This window comes from Paralichthys olivaceus, chromosome 9 (assembly GCF_024713975.1).
Source record: "Paralichthys olivaceus isolate ysfri-2021 chromosome 9, ASM2471397v2, whole genome shotgun sequence".
NCBI classification, from domain to species: Eukaryota; Metazoa; Chordata; class Actinopteri; order Pleuronectiformes; family Paralichthyidae; genus Paralichthys; species Paralichthys olivaceus.
In genome coordinates, this window is record NC_091101.1 from 15,150,065 (window position 1) to 15,172,554 (window position 22,490).

Sequence of the window (22,490 nt, forward strand, 5' to 3'; positions counted from 1 at the left end):
TTTGCTTTCCCATCTTAAACTCACTTCTTAATATCTCTTATTTCTGACTTCATTCTTTTCAGAATTATAAATATTCGTATGTTAAATTCAGTATCTTTTTGACATCACAGTCACTCCATGCTTTTCATTGATAGCTTTAAAGAGAACTGTATACAATAACAGTACATATACACAATATATACATCATATAGACACAGGACAATTTAGCCTTATTTGATATATTTGTTTCTATGACAACATTGGTTACCAGTAAATAGTATATTCTTTCTTTATTTATTTTTGGGATATTTATATATTCAAAATCAGAAATGTTTTGGTTTCCAGTCTTCTTTTCTCCTCTTATCGATAAGAGCATTATATATATTTATGTTGAACTCAATGTTTTATTTAAAGCATTCCATTGCTCCATCATTTCCATTGACAACTGAGTGGGCAATATATACACAGCGAAATAAATAAATAAACAAACAAACAAACAAATAAACAAACGAACAAATAAACGAAATGTATGCGGTATCTGCGGTGCCACCTTACGCACTGACGCCGCACGTGTCTCCTTCCGCACGGGGCTGCGTGCTCACGCATTAATCGCGCGCGGTGTCATTCTTGAACACGCAGTCAGGTGTCGCGCTTGGTTCACGCTACCGGCGACGCCCGCCAGGTTTTTCCTTTTTTCACCCCACGTTCACGTCGACGCGGACACAGACACAGACACCGGTTCTTTCTTTCTTTATTTCCACTGGATGAAACGTATGGGAACGTATGACGTCACTCAAGTGTATGTATGTGTGAGTGTGTGTGTGTGTGTGTGTGAGAGTGTGTGTGGGCGTGGAGGGAAATGTCAACGTGCAGCGCGAGAGGAGGAGAAGCGGAGCTGTGTGTAGCTGAGAGGAGACGAGTCTGTCCACCACGGGAGACTGAAGTTCACCGGGAGTAAACTTGTTCATGGTGGATGTTTCTGCGGCTTCTCGGTGCCTCCTCCTCCTCCTCCTCCACACACCGGAGCCCCGCCGCCCTCCCGCCGCCTCTTCCTGGATGTGAGGCGGGCAGCGACGCTTCAACATCAGGCCACTTGTGAGCACCGGGCCGCCTCCATTTCTGGTAAGTTTGTCCGGTTCCGCCGGGATTCGTAACTTCTAAGTGAGTCCAATGTGAGCTGCGAGATGCGGTTTGCGTCAGTGACACGCGTGAAACAGCCGCGTTCCATCCGCTAAAGGAGCAGCGAGACCCGGCTCCATCAGACCTGGGTGTCGGTGTCTGTAGATGAGCTCGACCCAGAACAGGGATGAGAGTACTCGGCTGCATCCCAGGCCAAAGACGGAGCTGCTCTCCTTTTCCTCCTCCATCCTAACCGTCTCGTTACCGTGGCTTCCTCCCGGAATCAAGGAGGCTAAGTGGGGGGATATGCACCACCACATCAGCCTGTGGTCACGCCAGCAATGCTGCACCATGACAGTGGTTCAAACACATTAAACCGTGCAGCCTGCATGCAAGGACATCCGACCTCTGTCTGCTGGAGGAGGAAGAGGAGGATGCTGCAGCGGCCCCACGCATATGGCCGTGGGGTGTGGTTGGGTTGTCAGCTCTGACTCCAGCAGCACTCCATAACCTTTTAATCGCCCATTTGACAGCTCATTAGAGAGCCGGCCACATTGCGTTGACTCACCCCAGCATCTCCTGCAGCAGCATTGCATTGCACCGTGTGTGTTTCCCCACAGGGCCGCTGTCTGTCACATCAGCCCTGCTGCTCCGCATGGAGGCTGTAAATCTGCCTCAGTGGACAGCCAACATGTGTTGCAGACGCTCACTTGTGTTTGATCAGCCCTGTCAGGTTGTGCTGCACAAACTATCATTCACACTGTGCTGGTTTTACATGTTGGACAACTCTGATGCAGGAAATGGAGCTAGACTATAATTATTGCGTCAACAAGATAAGGTCATGGTCGGTTTATGATGGTTTCAGGGTATAGTTTCACTCTTTCTCCAACCCTACAATCTGTTATGGAAAGTATGACTGAGCAGAGTCATTCTCCGGCTCTTCCTCTTCTCCCCTCGCCTCTTCTCTTCAACTCTCCTAATGGAATTTATCCCATTTATCCCTTATTCATCATCCCATCTCCTGCTCCACACCCTTGTCCTCCCCATGGGTTACACTATATTCCTCTCTCTTTGCCACCTTCAGTGTAATGCTTCCACGAAGACCCGTCGGAATCGTCCTTCTTTTAATACTAATGCAGAGAGAGTGAGGAAGTGTCTGTAATGTGCAAGCCAGAGGTTAAATAGCAGCCAGCCAGTACTAATGTTCTGTATGGACGGAGAGAGAGAGAGAGAGAGAGAGAGAGAGAGAGAGAGAGAGAGAGAGGCGAGGTTAATCACATCATTGACTGCACTATCATGTCTTTAGGAGAGGGGAGAGGCAGCTATCACTGCTAACACAGAAATGCAACCATGCATGCAAAAGCACACATAGATACAAACCGAGGTATTGCTGGATATATAACCTGAGTGATAAAAGTTGCAAGAGCACAACTGAGGTTGATGTGTTTGGGTTGACTAGTCATCAGGGTCACCAGCTTGTAGTCACTCTGCAGGGAAAGTACATTTTAGGTCATATGCTCCACTATTGCACTTGGCAGCATTACTCTGCCTCTCAACGGGATCGGCAGTGTCTTAAAGTGTGTCTGTAGACGGCTGGGTGTGTGTGTTTGGCCATACCTGCTGCAGAAAGAATATACTACTGTATAAACAGGAACATATCTGTGTCTGTCCACACCCTCACTGTAGATAACCCAACCAGAGAAGTGCAGAGTCTTTGTTTCAGCTCTCGTCTGCAGCTCTTTTATGTATTTATTGGGCCAGAATGTCTCAGTGGAGTCTAGTTAATGTTTGACACTGTGTGTGTGTGGTCTGTCTAGCGTTGAGGAGGTCCATCTGTGTCTATTAAGCTTGTCACCACTACAAAGAAGTGTGTACTGTCTACCCAACATTTCTGTAATATTTAATTTATAACCTGTCTACTCTACACTAACAGTCATCCAACCTAATGGTACATTATTATTAGACGTTTGTATTACTTGCAAGTAGGCACAAAGAAATTCGGTTTATTGTGTAGTCAGTTACTGATACTGTGCGCCATGTTTTTCTCATGAAGTCACTGTATGTTCCACAAGACTTATTTTATATTCATCATTTAATCAACACAAACATAGAGGGCACATGTGAGAAGTAGGAAATCTGAGAATTACATAAAAAAACTTGGCTTTTCACAAGAAGAACTAGAGTAATTCATTCGGTGATGATTGACAGAGATACAGTAGAAAATGAGCATGGTTTGATTTAGTCATTTTATGTTTGATTGAATTGTTGTGTTGCTAATGACTGGAAAGTTTCATGATCACTGACACTCTTTGTCCCAGAATTGGTTACAGTTTTATTACCGACTGATATATGACATGTTTTTTATTGCATTTTATTAGTAACGGCTTCAGACGGTCTCCAGCTTTTGAAGTATTTTACTTCAGGGACATGTTTTAGAGTTTATTGTTGATATTTATTACACAAATTATGATTGCTCATATAAAGACACAACTTTAAAAGGTAAAACCGTACACCAACCAACCAGTGACCGTGTGTAACCCTGCACTGACCCATCATTTCACACAGTGGTGTCTGTCACACACACACACACCTCACAAGAAGGAATGTTACATGATCCAGTGGCCGCTAAGTATTCACCTCTGAGCCTCCATTATGTTACGTTTTACTTACTGTTTAACTCTATTGGTGCTGACGGACACATTTTGTCGCTGACATTTTTACGGTGGCCCTGAGGGTGAGAGAGTCCAGCTCTTAAGCAGCAGTTAGCTTAATTGTGAAACTCTTCGGCAGCTGCAGAATTTCCTCATCACGTCTTTCCTGCAGTGACCATGAAGTGGTTTAGCTCCATTGTTTGTTTAAGCAGATTGTCTCAGTGCTACATGAGCAACATTTAAATGGGCCTCGATGGTGTATGTTTCGTTGCTGTATTACTCAACTCGTGTAATTCTTTGTGATTGATTTGATGAGTCAGAGATTTTCGCCATGAATGATGACGACTGGGTTGTGAGGTTTGTCTATTGAACTTGACCTGCACTTTAAGGCTTTCCTGCCACGCTGGCTGTTTATATTTGGAGTGGATGAGGTGATTTGAGGTCCATGGCCTGTGCTGGCTTTTGTTTGCCTCTGTGAACATTAAAAGGTGCTTGTTAGCTGTTCGGTGCCCCTATAAAATGTTCCTGTTTCCTATATAACGTTTCAGGTTTTCCACGAGCTATAAAGTTTCAGTGAGCTCCTGGCGTCCAGCTTGGGAACATGTGGCTGCTGACGGTTTTGTGGGAACTGTGTAAGGTTGATGGCATACATGTGTGTGTTTGTATGTAACTGGTGGACACTAAAGCATTGTTTGTGTTGTGATTTGATGGAAAGAGCCAGACCATTGTAAAGTGTAATGGGAGGTGATCAAACAACAAAATCCTCCTGTCAGATTTGTACACAAATGGAGCCCTTACACAAATATAACGATGTCAGAACATTACACAAAAACTTTCAACCAGTGAATAAACGTACAAACAAATAACAGAGGGGCTTATATACACAAGTTTGTTGAACCAGAATGTCATGTGCGTCTCCCTTGAATGACCAAAATGAGACGGTCTGGTCTACAGAGGCTTTCTGTGATCAGCGTCACCAGCTCGTCCCATCTTTGCTGCTGTTGCCTGAAGTTGGACACAACAAGAACGTTTGAATGCCCCTTTAACATGTGTAGCATTAGCTGTTGGGTTGAGTTGAAGTGTGATGCTCATTAGGCTCCTCGTCGTGTGCCATTACTTCTTTGAAAAATCAATCAAATCAAAAGTTTATTCATAAAGCACCTTTCAAACAAATCAATTGCAGTTCAAAGTGCTTTACAAGCGACTGACAAAATGTTGAAAAAAGGATTATTTAATGGTGTGATGGTTTGTCACAGAAGCCCAATGAATCCAAGGATAGGTTGAGAAGGATCCACCCATTCTTCATTCTTCTTCAAATACAGCCTCCAGTGCACCCCCTGAATTGAGACACCACCCTTTTATCAGATGGGGTCTCCTAAAAGTGGATGTAGGGTTAAAGAACTTTGTCAAACATTCCACATATTGTTTATTGGGTTTGTTTTTTTTGTTTTGTTAGTTAATAACTATTTACAAATATTTTGTATAATTATAATACATTTTCCAAATGCATATTGTTACTTATGTTGCAACTGTATAATTACTATTGTTACACACACTGTATGTGCAACACACTGACCAAGAAGTCTGTAGGGATGCAAGAAAAGGTTATACATAGACTCTGACCTGAAATATATGTGATGGCAGATATTTAAAAACATAGACTGACATGCAACAGATCATTTCAGATGTACCTTTGTTGCATCCAGATGTTGGGAACATGAACATGCACCTCCTTGCCCTGTGAGGGAAAACCAGTGAAAGCATCCATCAGCCATTTTAGCCTGGGTACATCTGGTCTCAGTTTATGGCACAAACATGCACGAACACGCTGAGAACAGTGGCAGTGTTGGATGTGTAAATCCCAGCAGACCATAGCTTTATTGACTCCTTCTTTAAATGAAAAGTTGTCGGTGTAGAGAGCTTTGGCGCCTTTGTGAATAGACGTCAACTGTATCTGTCCCCAGTTGTTTAAGACTCATAGAATGTGTGCTTGTGTCATTGCTCTCTCTCTCTCTCTTTTTCTATGTGAATGATGTCTCTCTGCCTCTCTCTTTCTTTCTCACTCTGAATGAGAGCAAAATCACGCATCGCCTCTGCTCGGTAATATCACCAGGCCAGTGAGTGGGGGTGACAGGATGTAGAGAGGTTAGAGAATGCGAGAGGGGAAGATGGAGATGGCTGCTGGAGTGAGAGGTAGTTTTGTTCTTCTTTTCACTTTTCTTCTGCTCTTTACTTCCCCCTCTCTAATCTCCTCTCTCTCGTTTGTTTCCTCTCTGATCTCCTCTGTGTACGTGCTATTAAAAAAAAAATCCATGTGGAAGAAAGCTCGCCTGCCCTCCAGCACCAGTGCATTTCTGTCTCTCAGTCAACCTCAGCGCAGAGATTGAACTAGATAACAACATCATGTGTGCACGTTGTATGCATGTGCCTTTATACAAATGTGCAGCCCCTATGCGACGCAGTTGTGTGCGTGCATGCACCATGTCCAATGGCAGACTTCCCCTTCCCATCATCCTTTGCTACGAGAGGAACGTTTTTTGAGAGCAATGGTTGCCTTGGTAACTATTGCTGCCATCTGTGTATATTGTATGAATGGTTGGTAACGTGTGTGTAGAAAAAGATGCAGGCGCCTGCGGTCTTAATGCTCCAGCTCACTCATCTTTGCATTATTTATTTTATAGTCAGCAGAAAGACTAGAAGGTTACTGGGTTACAATTCATTCCATGAAGAGATTAGGAGACTCTGCTTACAGCTCAATGAATGTGTGTCATCGTAGTAACATCTGTCCATCACATCTATTGAAATATGCTGAAAAATACAGCTGCTCCAAAAGGAAGAGGTTATTTTAAATCATTTTGTATGGCCCCGGTTTGTGTGGTGCAGTTGTACAGGACTCTCAGCCTCCTCTTTCTTCTTTATGACAGGGCAGGAACACATTATAGGATCTCTGGGCCGAGGAATGTCAAGACTCATCACAGTGAAAGACGAATTTATCAGTCTGCAGTGTGAGAGACCGGTCCAGTGAGATGTTAGAGGCTCGAGACCACGACTGTAGAGGCCAGTCCAGACACATTTTCATGCACTGTGGAGCCTCTAAGCGCAGCCCAGGGACTCTGCAATAGTCCGATGATAAAGTGAGAGAGGAGAGGGTGACAGAGGAGAGTGTAAATGTCCCAAAAATAGTCTGTTTTCCCCCAGGCTGAAGTGCGTCATGTGGCTTGGGTCCACAGCATTTTGAGTAGTTAAGTGTAACCCAATTTTTTTTAACGCTGAGTCACGTTTTTTCCTTCTTTTATTTTCCTCTGTTTGTCTGTCTCTCTCAAACAGAAACTCCTCCAGCAACGATGTAGACCTGACAACCACACAATGATGATGATGATGATGATGCAGGGTCTCGTAGGGAGGAGGAGCAGCAGCAGCCGTGACTGACTCTCCCCCTCCGTTTAGCCACACCTGGTACTCTGTGTCCGTCCTGACTGGGCGGCCAGAGTGCTATGTCATCGACCACACCCCTTGCGGCACCACCCCTTAAGAAGGGAAGGAAGCTGGAGAAGCCGGAGGTGATGGTCGACTCGGTGCAGGCCACCAATGAGGAGCTGAGGAGTAAACTCATGGACGTCCAAATCGAGGTGCAGCAGGAGCGGGGCAAGGTGAGGGGGAGGAAGAGAAATAATGGCAGAGAGGAAGTGCCCTCTAGATCAACACAATAGAAGAAGAGGAAGAAGAGAATGGCCATTTTTAAAGAATAATCAGAAATGATTCACCTACTAATGCAGGCTCACATTCACAAGAGAATAGAAAATGCTTTGTAGCTCATATTCAATTCAAAGCTTTAATAATGGTGACTGCACTCTGAGCTCAGACCTCTGAATGCTTTCATCAACCAGTCATAAAATCACAGTAGTACAACTAGAAGGGCACTATGAGAGCACATACCTCTGCTAGGCTAACACCCTTTCCGCCATGTTTCTGCTCTAAAATTTAGACAGTTCTTGTTTAAGTCATGTTCCACCACCTCCACAAAATTCCACTGAATTCGGTTCAGTAGTTTTTGCATAATCCTACAAAAAAACACTGATGAGAACATAACCTCCTCGGCAGAGGTAACCAGGTTTGCGTCAGGGTTTGGTTCCTGAGGTTCAAAACATATTCACTCTGTAATTTGTAAAAGCATCTGTTCATTTAACAATTTGTGTTGAAATGCAACACAAATGTATTGGCAATTATTAAACCAAGCACAGAAACTGATCTCCTTTACGTTTGAGTCTGCCAGGATAAACCTGAAAATGTTATCACTGTGCACATGGATGAACCCATTTTACATTGGTGATACAGTATATAAAATTTTAGCTTGACAGGAGTTTCCTTGCTTACTGTGTCTCCCTCACCCAGGTATGTAAGCTCCGTGAGCGGCTCCAGGAGCAGCGACAGGCTCGGGAGCTCGAGCAGCACAAACATGCCGTGGCACTTACTGACCTGCGCGCCAAACTCCACGAGGAAAAGCTACGGGAAATAGCGGTCACGCGTGAGACCCTGGTGCGGCAGCACGAAGTCGAGCTTGCGCGGTCCATTAAGATCCGGGACACCGAGGTGCAGAGGCTACAGGGGCTTGTGAATGCACTGAGAGATGGAGCTGCAGATAAGCTCAAAAACGCTCTTCTTGGAGAGGCTCGGGAGGAGGCCAGGAGGGCGTTCGACGGGGAGAGGATAAAGCTACAGCAGGAGGTAGGTTGTAGCATATAAGTGACAGCTTATTTGAGAATACATATGAGCATATATGTCACAGTGTTTGTTATGCTTCTAGAAATGTGGAATTGTGATAACACTGAGTGTAATCCTAATCCTGTTCCTGCTTTCACACCATATGTGGGATTTTCATAATGTCGAGCTCAGCTCAAAACTCTCCTTGTCTTTGCATATGTCAGTAGTAGTGCTGGATGATACGACTAAAAATAATATCTAGGTATTGTTCATGTCAGTCAATATCAAAAAGTATCACAATAAATTATTATTTCTTTTAAGTTTGAAGACTGATTTCATTGTAGTGGGGCTTTCACCTCACAAAACCGTGGATCTTATTTTTTCTGGGGCTGCTGGTTTTCTTAGATAAAGGCAAACATCTCTTTATGGAGAGTTGGTGTTCTGATCATGTGAGTGTACACGCATATGCACTGAATGTGTGTGTTGATGTCAGACTGGTTAAACCTTTGTAAATTTGCTGCTGAAAAACAGGAAACAGGGTGGAAAAGCCTGTTGCCAAGTCATTGTTTCACTGTAGCCCTCCAGACCAACAAAGCATCTATCATTACAACAGTTTAATGGAATAGGACATGTGTTTATAAATGCACAAGTGTCACTCTCTTTGTTTTTTGAGTGTATTCATTTTATCTTGCATGTGGTGTTTTAGATCCAGGAACAGAAGACAGCCAGGAAGCAGGCTGACGAAGCTCTTGCAAACGCTCTGCAGGCCGATAAAGCGAAAGCAGTAGATCTCCGCACAGCCTACCAGCAGCACCAAGATGAGGTGCATCGAATCAAACGGGACTGTGAGAGAGACATCCGCAGATTGGTGAGGCATTCTCTACAGACCCTTCATACGACAGAACAAATCATCATCATTAAGATTATTAGAAACCACAATCACAGTCACTAGATCTGGAATTTTATTTGGATCTACACCAAATTATACATACACACCAAATTACACACACCAAAATTAGAGAAAGGGAAACAAATCCTGGTTCTGCCCCCTGCCCTGGATCCGCACCAACAGTCAATGAGTTCTTCCTCTGACTCGTATGTTTTCTGATAATCTGTCCAGTATTGTTTCTGTAATCCCGACAAATAACAGACAAATAATGTATATCAAACACTTATTATTATTTAGTGTTTAACAAAGACACAATGTCTGAATCTGCCTCATCAGGACTGTGACTATAGTTTGATCAGATTTTAGAAAAAGTTACCAAACGATCCCACAATTGTCATGATCATTTTCTAAAAGAAAATGTTTTTAAAGCCGTCCTGGTACAAAACACACAGATTTTTTCCAGGGCCGAATATGATCTGCAGACTGTTTACTGTCATGTCCATCACAATGAGATGTCCTGAATTAAATTACGGAATAGAAATGACATACGAAAAGACAAAGTTTACACTGCCCTCTAAACTATATACTCTTACTCTTCAATGGCAGATGAGACTAAAACCCAGCAGATGTTTTTTATGGTAGTTTTCTGTCCTGAACACATTTTGATATAACAACATCCCTCCTGCAGCTCAGAGTTTTATCTCATTAACGTTGCATTAGGGTTGGAATCTAACTGCTGCACTATCCCATCACGTGGTGCTTATCTGCCAAAATAAAATTCTTCATACCTGCTTCAGCCACTCACTGAACACATTACTAACAATAATACATGTTATAGTAGTGTGGAAAGTAATGTTTGAGACTTGTAGTAAAATAATAAAGCGTGGCTGATTGATGGACAGGAGGCAGTGCAGGAAATACCAGTGTTAAAAAACACAATGTGCTGGGAAATAGAAGTGGGAACCTTTGTCAGAAGAAGTTGTGCTAACACAGAGCGAGAACAAAACTTTATAAATTCTGAAGGGTGACTTTTTAAAAGCTAAAACACTGTCACGCCCTCGTTCTGTTCACGGTCATTGGAGCCAAGATCGTGTTAAACTGAGGGTGAAGAAATGTGATCGTGATAAAACTATATCACACTAAACCCATTTAAACTTCATTTAAACTGGATACTTGCACATTGATGGTAAAACTAGTAAACACTATAACTTAGGCTTACTTTAAATTAGATTCATGTAGTAGATCATCTCAGAAATATGTGTGCTAATATGTGTATCATTTATTATGGATATTTTCAGTCATATTAATATGGGCTATTAGTGGGATTTAATCCATTCACCCCTCCTTCTGTTCATCCCTTCTGTAGATGGATGAGTTGAAGGCGAAGGACCGAGTTGTGTCGGCTCTGGAGAGGGAGCTGGGGGTGCAGGCTGGCTACGCCCAGAAGCTTCAGCTCCAGAAGGAAGCCCTGGATGAGCAGCTGGGTCACGTACGAGAGGCGGAGAGGCACAACCACGGCAGCCCCAAGAGAGAGGTGATGCCTGGGTTAGGAGACAACCATGACCAGCTCAACAACCAGGTAAATGTAGTTACGAAATGATTGTACACATATGCATGTCTTCATAAACACACGAGTACAAAAATAAATGAATACACTGGTGATGTGACAGGTAATGTGGCAACAGGAAATGTGCACATACTCTTCATGCTCAGGATGATGAATTTATCTTATAGGGTTTGATGATGTGTTTGTAAAGCTTTTTAATAGTTTTTATTTTAAAGATATTTATTAGGCAATTTTCATTTTCATGATTTTCAAGTGTGAAATGGGGAGAGCGGAGGAAGACATGCAGCAAAGTGCTGGGTCGGAACCATTCAGTCACAAAGGCACACACAGCTCATCTCTGCCACAAAAATAAATTGTAATTGGTTTTGTTCAGATCATTGCATTTTCTCATCCAATCACATCCATAATGATGCCTCTCATATTACTCATTACTCTGCTTAGAAAAGACATTTGACTTCATGTCTCTCTTTACTTCTGTGCAGCACTGCTCTGACTACATGTTGTTTAAAACTGTTTTAAGCACAACATGAAGCTTAATGAATATAAAATAACCTCTCAAGAAATATGTTTAAGATAAGAATATGAAAATATTTAATGTCACCTAAAGTCTTGTAGCCCTGAACAAATAAAAATGCAGGTCTGCTCCAATTACACGAAGGGTCGAGTCTCAGGAACACACAACTGAAACAAGACATTTACGCCAAATAGGTTTGTCAAAATCTGTATGAATAATAATATTATAGCACTTCTCAACAAGATTACAAAGTGCTTTGCAAAATACATAGGTTAAAGCAACAGAGAACAAAACAAGCTGAAAGATAACAACATCCAGTTGTTTAAATTGGTATATAGTTTTAAAGCATGAGAATTTTGTGTGTACTGCACAAAGAGGTTCACAATTCATCTGTGAAATTCCAACTCATCCATCCCATGCCCCCCTCTCTCCTGTCCACCTCCATTACCTGCCTGCCTGCATGTTCTTCCCTTTTTTCAGTTCTTGTCTTCCGCCTCCTCTCCTCTCCCCCCTGCTCAACAGGACATGGAGGAGCGTGACACCAGAAGGTTCCAGCTGAAGATCGCTGAGCTCCACTCAGTCATCAGGAAACTGGAGGACAGAAACGCGCTGCTGGCCGACGAGAGGAATGAACTAGTGAGGAACACACATGCAAAAGTACATGCAAAAAATGATTATAGGCATGCAAAGGCACACAGATGTACCCACATAAACATTACACATTAAAACGTTGAACATTCTCAGTCCTCCAGCCTTCATCCTGCTTCTCTTTCTCAAACTGGAAATTCTGAGTCACAAGAAGACAAGACTCAAGATCAGTGTTTCCTCTCCGTTTCCTTCCTCTGCAGTTGAAGCGAGTGCGAGAGGCAGAGAGCCAGATGAAGCCCCTGTTTGAGAAAAACAAGCGTCTCTCCAAGAAGAATGATGACCTCTTGCAAACGCTGCAACGCATGGAGGAAAAACTCAAGAACCTGAGCCGTGACAATGCAGAGATGGTGAGCTGCACCCAGCACCTTTCACCTCTGTTCTCTGTTTTCTCTCTTCTCTCTAGTTGAAGATGAATTCAAAGTTTACTATGATACTTTGGATGGCAAATAGTAAAATAGAAACAGGACCTCCGGTGGACATTTGAGGTAATGCATGAAATAATTTTCTGTCCCTCCATCAGAAGGAGAAGGCCTCTTCTCGGCCGCCCTCACAGCAACAATCAATGCAACCGCAGCTGAAGCGGCCGAGCTCCCTGACAGATCTAAGCCATGCCCACGAGGAACAGGAAGTGGAGTTTCTCAAGCTGCAGGTTGCTGAGCAACGTGGCATCATTGACGAGCTCATGCAGGTCAGGATTTTACTTACCATGTATTGCAGCTATGGTTGTGAGCGGTGGAATGTATTATTGGCTGAAGAAGATTTCTACACATTAAAATTCACTGCCGTACGCATCACAAGCTGCTAATTTCACCCATTATATAGTTTCCCTTTTCACCGTTACCTCTTCATCTCACTAAACACCACCATTCATTTTTCACTATCACTTTCTCTTTTGACCTTGAATTTTGTCAGTTATTGTCTCGACTGAAGCGCATGAAGCTCACGGAGGAACTCCTGTGAGATGTGAGGCTGAGACGTTGATCTGCCGTGTGCTTGTCTTTATAGGAACGTGACCGAATGGTGATGAGCAAGAAGAACAAGAAGAAACCTCTCAAACTGTCAAAAGTAAGCAAGCACACATCAGTGTTTTAAAAACCATTGAACCAGTGGTGTGTAACTAAGCAACAACCTGATTTATTGTTGACTGATGCACAAGTACTGTTGTCAGTTAATTGTGTGTGTGTTTGTGTGTGTGTGTTTAATTGGGCTCAGGAGACAATAATGACAGTATTCTTCACAGCTGGGAGCAACAAGCAGAACACACGCAATGTCTGCATGAACCACAGCCAGAGGAAAAGGATCTGTTTTTCTGCCCATGTACATTTGGTGTTTTGTTTTATAACCATGTTTACATTGATGACACAGATGGGACATTAATTGAATGTTCTAGCTGATCTGTGCTCCCTTTTGTGAGAGTAGAGAGAAGAGAGAGATGATCATCTCTAATTGGGTGAGGTGACTGTAGGAAAAAATAATTGCTATGGCACTGTGCTTGTTTGGGCTCAAACATCAGGGGACCAAGGAGGTGGAGCCTCCATCTTCATCTCCCTCCTGCTGGTACCTGTTGCGGGGTTAGGCAGCACAGTTCGACTCTTGGACTTGCACCTGGAAATCTTTGGGTCTTTTTGGGGATTTAATGCTGATTAAATGAGCTCAGAGACAAAAATCTGAAGTTGGTCTTTTAGAGACGGACAGAACCAGAAGAGTTTGTTTATAGTTAAGTGTTTTTGGTCGAGTGGCATCATGACGGAGTACCTCCTCCTCATCCTCTACTTCTCCTCATTCATTTGCCTGTGTGCCCTGGTCTGTCTTTACTTTTCTGGTTGCCAGGAGATGACTTATAAACATGATGGTGAGGATTCTCTGGGATTTGTTACTAATAAGAAAGATTTAAATACAAATGTGGAAACTTGATCTGATGTAACCTGAAATGCCTAGACTGAAAGAAACGAAAGGAGTTTGACAGTTTGGGAAAAAGGGCTGATGACTAAAGTGAAAAGAAGAATGTAAGAATTGTATTGTTATACTTAACGTGTGGATCGGCATTATGGATCAAATGGAAATATTATAATTTGAAATTAGGAGAGATAGAAATTAAATTTTAGTTTTTGCTATTTGGAAAAAAAGGCATTTTGATTGAATGTGATTTAACAATGTTTGAATCCTCTTTTTCTCCTCTGCTCCTCTCTGCAGAGGCATGTTGTGGAGACATATTTTGGATTTGATGAGGAGTCCATAGACTCTGAGACGTCCTCTCTCACCTCCTACAACACTGACCTCACTGACCGCACGCCTGCCACTCCAGAGGAAGATCTAGAAGAGGTAAGAAAATGTGTTGTCCACACAGAAAGAAATCATTTTAACTTTATTCTTTAGTTCGCTATAATGTCCTGCTTAAATATTGAGATAACGGGACACAAACAAGACGGATCATTAGAAGTATTTTACAGACAAATTAAGGAAAAGGTTTCTGTCTTACTTTGAACTTCCATAGAGTGTTTCCCGAGAGGAGTCAGAGCTTCGTTTCCGTCAGCTCACCAGAGAGTACCAGGCTCTCCAGCGGGCCTACGCTCTCCTGCAAGAGCAGACCGGTGGCTCTCTGGATGCTGAGAGGGAGGCCAGGGTTTGTACCATCACCCTAAACTTCCCAATCTAATTAAAACAACTATTCTGTTCTTCTTTTGTGTGACTGATTGGAACTCTGGTCCCTGTTGGCTGACTGTCCCTCCCACAGACACGTGAGCAGCTGCAGATGGACCTCAGCAGCTGCCAGGCAAAGATCGTGGACCTGGAGAAGGCGCTAGCGGAGAAAGGCCAGGTAACAAAGTCGAGGGATGGGGACTGGAGCTCTGTGGTCCTGCTCTCACTGGCCCTCCTGCATGTCTGTCTGGCTGCTCTGCTCCTGGGCTGGCGCTATGCTGACCAGGTCTGCCGCAGAATCCTGTGATGTCACTTCCTGCACTTGTGGTGTCTCTGCTCTGTGCCTGCATGCTCTGCCTCACCCTCTGCACTTCCTGTTGGGTTTTTCTAAGATTTAGCTTGATCCACTTTAAGTCCTGTCAGCTGTGAGTAGATAATTATACAAGATCTTTATCCAGTTATATCTAACATCTGTTAGAATATCAAAATTCACATTTTTACCTTAATTTTAGTTTATTTAATTTGTTAAAAACTCACAGAACTGAGCATAATCTATACACGTCAGAAGAAAAGCCTTGTCTTTCTGTCCAAAACTGTATGTTAAAAGAAAAGCTTACATTAGCAGCTTAATAATTATCTTTATTATAAACACTGGAACTATTAACAAACATCTGTTAGTTTTTACATTTGTGATGCAGTTTTTCTTTGTGTTACTCTGTTTTTGCTGCATGTTGTCTTGTCCACCGTGGCTTGCTCCTGCTCTGTTATTTTTAAAATGCTGCTCTGCTGATTTTCAGCTCAGGTTGCCTTCTCTTCTTCCTGTTACTGTGAAGTCTCAGTGATGGTGAATGCATGTTTGTTACCCCTGTTATCTCTGGAGTGGGCTTCATTTCTCTGGATCAATAAAGTTGTGCTTCTGCCACTCGGTTCCTGCCTGTTCGTGTCTGTATTACATTTGCACGTGTCGACTGGAAAGTCAGTAGATGCATCGTGGTGTGTTGCCTGTTGGTGTTGAGCTGGATGATTGTGTTGCTGACAGCTTTGATCATTACACTCACACTTTCAAGGATCCTGTTCCTTTCCCTCCCTGCTCCTGCTGGTGTCATTTCTTGCTGATGTTGTGTTTGGTTGTTATGACAGGATTCAAAGTGGGTGGAGGAGAAGCAGTACTTGCTCAGGACCAACCAGGAAATTCATGAGAAGGTAGACAGCATTAACCTATACTAAATTCTATATATATCACTTTATTGCCCGTATGAAGACAGAGTCAAAATCTCATAGCATTCATGTACATGTATTATCAACCAGGACTGGATGTGCACCCCCTTTTCCTTTAACAAAAAAACAACCTAAACAAAAACCTTAAAATATAAAATTTTGTTTAAATCATACTCTGGGCTTTTTTAATACATTATACTCAATACCAAAACTTTAACAAGTTCAGCATCCAGCCCATGTGCTGAGTCTTTGGTGATGAATTACTCATTTCTTAAAAGCAATGGGAACAGTTTTGTGAAGCTTCACCACAGTGGCTAAATTGTCACCAAACTAGGTGTGAATATTACTTGGGAGTGTATCTCCAGATGATTGACTTTTGGTCACAGTGAAATCGGTATCTACCGAGTTTATGCTGATTCCTGCCTGTCTGGCAAGGACCGTAACATCTTTATGGATATTTTAAAGCCCACCGACGTCAGTAAGATTTCTCCCGTTGCTGCTGATGGTCAATCTGACAGACAATCAGTGAGTTTGTGTGGGTGAGAGGGAGAGCAAGGCAAAGGACGCTTTCCTCCTGTTCCTTTTTGACACCATTCGGTTTCACCATATTAAAATAAATAAATCTCATATCCAGGAATTTAGTTAGCAGCACTAACTAAAGTGCATACACAAATTCTCTATCTCTCTATTCTCTATCACAGAATCTACAGGTTTTCAAGGAGGGTGAATTTTTGGTCATTTTGGTATAATGGGATGCCATCCCCTCCTATCCCACTACAAATCACCTGTGACCCACTGCAAATAACACAGTGATGAGGAAAAATGATTATACTTGCTTGCAAATTCAAATACATTTACAACTTTGACCAGTTACAGTAGTTACTGTTATTGAAGTCATTGAAAAGATTGTGTGTGTGTGTGTGTGTGTAGATGTGTGCGTTGCAGCAGGCAGAGTCGCGGCTGCAGGCCGAGGTTCAGGATGCTCGAGACCAGAATGAGCTGCTGGAATTCAGGGTGCTGGAACTTGAAGTAAGAGACTGTACCAACATCAAACTGTCACCAGGAGGCGACACCAACGATGTCAGCCACAGACGCAAGACCTACATACAGTGACCAGACAGACAGACAGACATTTCACTTAAACACACTTGAGTCCTCCTGTGTATGCATCTGCATCATTCCTTGTTTTTGCACGGCAGCTGTGTGTGTACGCCCTCCACTGGACTGGATTTTTTTATTTTTTTAAATGAAAGAATGTTGTTTTAAGATGAATATAATTTTCACAAGAATAAAAATGTATTTAAGTTCACTATCCGCTCCCATCTTTGTTCATTTTGTCTCATTTATTGCATGAATGTTTTGCATTTTGTTTGTTTTCTTCATGATAGTAAGCTATGTACAATAGATGAAGGAAATATTAACAGCGTAGTTAAGTGATTTTTATTGTTGTTCACCAGAATTTGATAATTTCCAGTTAGCAATAAACATTTAATTGCATTTGCAAAGTTGATTAATAATAACTGAGTCACCATTGGTTGTATCAGCTCGTTTTGCATCTGTTTAAGTGGCAGTTCTGTCTGAATGACAGTCATGAGTTTCTGCATGTGTTTTTAAATCCCTCATTAAGTTCGGTTTGGTTTTTTATTTAAATCGATGGGTTTCCACCTCCCTCATTTTGGCCGATCCTGACCATGTTTTGAGTGTCATGTAAGTAAATCCCACATTCACTCCCACTTCATTCTCCTTTTGTGTCTCACTGCCTGACACCAATGGACCTTTATGATGACTTTTAACATCTCTGTAGCACTGGTAGTTGATTATGTTTTACTCTGTGTGTGTGTGTGAGTTTTGACGCTGTATGTACACTCTGTAGGAGAGGGAGCGCAGATCTCCTGCCCTCAACCTCCACATGTCTACGTTTCCTGAGAACAGCAGCAGCGCCTTGCAGATCTACTGCCACCAGCAGGGGGTCAAGGTGAAAACACTAACCAATCTAGACTCTTTTCCCCTTTAAGTCTCTTTTATATCTTTTACACTCTTTTTGTATGATGTCTTTTGACCTCTGTGCAGGATGTAATCATTCCTGAGCTGATGAAGAAACTGGATATCCTGGGCGATAACGGGGTGAGTTAAAAAACATTATATTAACCACTGGGGCATACTTTAAAAAAAATCTTAGTCATAACCGTTATATCTGATAACTCGAGCTCCTTGTACTTCCTGTAGAATCTCAGAAACGAGGAGCAGGTGGCAGTGATCCAGGCAGGGACAGTGATATCTCTGTGTGAAAAGGTCAGTTTCTCAGACTAGACATCTTTACTGACACATTGTGGACAAGCTTTGCTATAACACAGCAGCAACACAGCCACTACACTGAAGTAAACATGGATGGAAGTGTTTTTTTATATATAGTTTCGTGCTTCAAAGAAAGTAACAATCCCACATTGCTCTGCATTTTGTTCCCATCCTTCCTTTACAGTGGCTGAAGCAAATAGACAGCACAGAGGCTGCACTCACACAGAAGATGATCGACCTGGAAAATGACAAGGTTAAAAAAAAATCTATTTGCCATTGGAGTAACAATCTTCAAATGTTTTGACTGTCTCTGTAGGTGGTGTTTCATACATATAATTGACTTTCCATAGTTTGTACACAATATAAACTATTTATCTTCTTGTTTGTATGCCTCTACAATGGAGACAGCCAGTGGACAGAGACATCACGTTTTTGGGTTTTTTGTACGCCTCAGTCTTATGAACAAGATTCCAATTTGGTACAAATGTTCACTTTGACTCAACGCTAAACAGATTTTGGTGGTCAAAGTACAAGTCACTGTGACCTCACAAAACTCAAAACTGTTTTGCCTCATGAACGCATTAATAGAACTCCTCAAACGAATCCTTTCACATTTGGCACAAATGTTCACTTAGACTAATGGATTAATTTATTAGATTTGAATGATCAAAGATCATGGTCATGGTGGCCTCACAAAACAAGTTTATATATATATAGACATATGTAGACTAAAACTGCACTGTTGGAGAAGGCATAAAACCATAGGGTGTTATTTTTCTAGTCTGCCCATCCAGACTGAAACATATAACACACATAGTATCTTTGATTTTACATTATATTCTGTCCTATAATCTTACATATTATCTCATGTTGTTGCAGGAGCTGTTTAGTAAGCAGAAGGGATTTCTAGAGGAAGAGTTGGACTATAGGAAGCAGACCCTGGACCAGGCCTACATGGTATGGAGCCAGCGGCACTATGACCTGTCCCTTTATACAGAAGATGGCCAAAGCCACTGTAATAGACCCAAATGCCTCCATATATATTTATAACATTCACCAGTGGTTGTGTACGAGACACAATGGTTCATGATAAAACAATTCAGGAATGCAGGGGTGCTTCATTTTCATATCAGCATGACACATAAACATGGATCCCATTAATCATCATGAATGGAACATGCTCCATGTAGGTACAATTTGTCATATTGTGTCGGGATACTGCATCTTTTATCGCTGATGTCTAAATTCAATGAATAATCACTATTTTGTTTCTTGATTTTTGTGGCCTAATTCTCCTTGGAAAGATAGAAAACCAATCACTGATCTTCTTACATTGCAGAAAATGTGAAGATACCATGCCTTTATGAATATCCTATGCAACTTGGTTTAAGTGGACACTAGATTGTGGATGTTTATTATGATTTTAATGTACCTGATTTACCGTCCCGTAGAATTAAATACCCAGAAAGCAACACTGAGGACACTGCATAGAAGTCTATTATATTTGGTCAGTTTTGGTGTTGGTTTGTGTTTTTGGTCCCACTTAATATTGTTTGGGTGAAAGTGTAATGTTTACATGGTTACTTGGTAAAGAGTTTGTTGTTAATATAATGAAGTTACCACGTGAAGGTAAAGTAACCCCCCAATATAAAGTGGAACAATGTTGTCCATATCTGCCATGGTCACAGTAGTGTGTATGTGTTTGTGTGTGTGTGTGTGTGTGTGTGTGTCCATGGGTGTGCTTGTGCATGCCTGTGCGTGTTTCTGCATGTGCATGTTCATATGTGTCTTTGTATCTGTATGTGTGTGTCTGTCTTTCTGTCTGTCTGTGTGTGTCTGTCTGTGTGTGTGTGTGTATGTGGGTGGCTGTGCAGAGGATCGAGGAGCTGGAGGCCACGCTGTATAGCGCTCTGCAGCAGGAGCAGCCGGCATGCCGAGCAGTGGCTGAGTCGCTGACAGACAGGCAGAGGGAGGAGCTGAAGCTTGCCGTGGACAAGCTGCGGCGTCAGATTCTCCGGCAGAGCCGGCAGTTTGACAGTCAAATCTTACAGGAGCGCATGGAGCTCCTACATCAGGCCCAGCAGGTAAGGCTGATAACAAATCAAGTCAGGTTACCCTCAGTCTGACCCCTGCTATCGTCTGACCCCACCAGGCCTCTGGTACTGTGAAAAAGATGCAGTATCCCTGTGTGTGCTACCTGTAACGCTACATGTAAGTGCATATGTAGAAGTGGGAGAAAGAGAGAACGTGTGCGTGTGTGCGTGTGTGTGTGTGTGTCATTGTGGTCTGAATACCCCCCCCCCCCCCCCACTCCTTCAGTGTCCCTCCACACCGCAGCCCTCACAGAAGTGTTACACCCATGGCTTGTACAGTATGTTATTCATTTACCACATCAACAACCACTGCACATTAACTTCATATGAATCAGTTGTTCTCTAACATACTAACATAATTAATCTGCTTCTCATGAAATACAAACCAGCTGACTAAAATGAATTCAGAGAATGTTTTAGTCCTTCCTACATTTAGACACTTTCTCAGTAACCTATAATAAAGACCTAAACAAATTATTTTATGATTTGAATAAATAGTTGAGCTTTGCTTATTTGAATTAATCAGCATCAGCCAAGGTTAATTTGCAACTGATGATATCAAACTATTGTTTTTTTTAAATTTCAGAGTATCATTCCTGTCTTAGTGAGTGTGTTTGTGAATTTGTATTCTCCAGATGTCGAGGTTTAAACTCTCAAAGATGGAGTCATACGAGTGTTCACAGTTAAATCTGTTCTTTGGTTGTCATGGCAGCTTGTTCTTACCCAACACAGCTACCATGGAGACAGAGGGCATGATGGGAAGGAGGCAGACTGTTTGGAGTATTTACAGGAAGAGCTGGATGGTGCTTTTATTAACTGTTTAGCATTTGTGTCTGCTTGTTTCATGAAGGAATGACTGGGCGAATGGTCTTAAAGGGATAGTTCATCCAAAACTGAAAGTTTACCCACTATCTACTCACCACTATGTCAATGGAGGGGTGATGAGAGATAATGAGTTCATCCTTTTGGTTGAACTATCCCTTCAAGTTTATCTTTAGAACATGTTGACCACCTAACCACTTGTGTCTTTGTGTTGCAGAGAATTAGAGAGCTGGAGGACAGGATTGACTGGCAAAAGAGACAAATAAAGGACATAGAGGAAAAGGTATATAGTCAGATTTGATTTGTTTCTTCCTAATAAGCTTCCTGTCATTGCTGGTAGACTAAATGTTCTGAGGTTGTGTGTTATGATGTAAACCATTGACACCTTTTTCTTCTCTCTCTTTTTCACCCTTTTGATTATTCCGTTAGTTTTTGTTCCTCTTTTTGTTTTTCTCTTTAGCATTTATTCTTTGGCCTTAATAAGAGTGACCATGGACCTATATCAGGTAGCAACTTTATTCCTTATATCTTATCAGTATTTAAAGATCCAGTGTGTAAGATTTAGGTCAAAGGTATCTATTGACATTAATCGTAGTGATGTTTTCACTAGTGTATTTAATCTAAATTGATATTTGTTTCTCCTTGACCCTAGAATGGGCCGTTTATAATTTAATACTTTATATGAACATCAGGAGTGGGTCCTCTCTATGGAGGTCGCCATGTTTTTCACAGTAGCCCAGACTGGACCTTTTGAGTTTTTATGACAACTGAAGGTTTCCACAGGTTCCCTTTTATGTTTGGAAGGGGAGTGTGAGGCGAGAGATATTCAGCTGCAACATGCAACTTCACCACTAGATGTCACTACATTCTACACACTGAACCTTTAAGGCTGTTGCATTGCTGATAGTAACATCACTAATGAGGACAGAATTTCAAAATGTTGTTCTCTCCCTCAGGTGTTAAGGTGCTGTGGAGGCAACGAGGATGAAACAAAACCTAATTGTTTTTTATGCATTTGTAGACAGCTCAGAAAACCCTATGGCCTTTTTGTATATGTGCACTTTGGCAGAAGACTCTTACCTGGAATGCAAACATATTTGAACATTTTGTAAATAACCATATACAATGAGATTAAAGTGAGATTTATTTATAGATAATATCTACTGCAGTGGTTCTTGGACCTGGAACATAAAACCCAGACTCCTCTGTGAGAAGTGAACACATGGATTTACTGAGAGAAAACTCTGAATCAGAGGATTTATTCAAAGGAGAAGAGCCACAGTCGAAGGAAAGGCCACTTGAACAATGGAAGGGGGAAGATGGAAGAAGGAGAAGAAGAGTGAAAGTACAGGGT

At 42.1% G+C, this 22,490-nt stretch overlaps 2 protein-coding genes across 7 annotated transcripts; both read left to right on the forward strand.

The window, feature by feature from the left end:
- Nucleotides 1-581: 581 nt before the first annotated feature.
- On the forward strand, nt 582-22,462 carry jakmip1 (janus kinase and microtubule interacting protein 1). Of its 6 annotated transcripts, none has more exons than XM_069531420.1 (23): nt 582-1,101; nt 7,077-7,399; nt 8,142-8,474; nt 9,157-9,318; nt 10,706-10,918; nt 11,901-12,056; nt 12,269-12,415; nt 12,589-12,756; nt 13,074-13,133; nt 14,262-14,390; nt 14,563-14,691; nt 14,803-14,886; nt 15,849-15,911; nt 16,857-16,955; nt 17,800-17,901; nt 17,997-18,050; nt 18,153-18,218; nt 18,406-18,474; nt 19,101-19,178; nt 20,096-20,305; nt 21,354-21,419; nt 21,566-21,642; nt 22,093-22,462. In XM_069531420.1, the coding sequence occupies exons 2-22, from the start codon at nt 7,244-7,246 to the stop codon at nt 21,614-21,616; spliced, it is 2,595 nt and encodes an 864-aa protein (XP_069387521.1). In that variant the 5' UTR covers nt 582-1,101; nt 7,077-7,243; the 3' UTR covers nt 21,617-21,642; nt 22,093-22,462. The 6 variants fall into 6 exon arrangements, with proteins under 6 accessions (XP_069387521.1, XP_069387520.1, XP_069387522.1 ...); XM_069531419.1 differs by having other exon boundaries at nt 21,597-21,642; XM_069531421.1 differs by having other exon boundaries at nt 11,943-12,056; nt 21,597-21,642.
- LOC138411380 (uncharacterized) lies at nt 13,140-14,255 on the forward strand. The gene has a single exon (XM_069531424.1). The coding sequence runs from the start codon at nt 13,812-13,814 to the stop codon at nt 13,980-13,982; it is 171 nt and encodes a 56-aa protein (XP_069387525.1). The 5' UTR covers nt 13,140-13,811; the 3' UTR covers nt 13,983-14,255.
- Nucleotides 22,463-22,490: the final 28 nt, after the last annotated feature.

Coding starts and splice junctions, on each gene's coding strand:
- jakmip1 (XM_069531419.1), top strand. CDS start 7,244: ATGTCATCGACCACACCCCTTGCGGCACCACCCCTTAAGAAGGGAAGG. Junction 14,887..15,848: donor CGCTAGCGGAGAAAGGCCAG/GTAACAAAGTCG, acceptor TTGTTATGACAG/GATTCAAAGTGGGTGGAGGA. Junction 20,306..21,353: donor TCCTACATCAGGCCCAGCAG/GTAAGGCTGATA, acceptor TTTGTGTTGCAG/AGAATTAGAGAGCTGGAGGA.
- LOC138411380 (XM_069531424.1), top strand. CDS start 13,812: ATGACGGAGTACCTCCTCCTCATCCTCTACTTCTCCTCATTCATTTGC.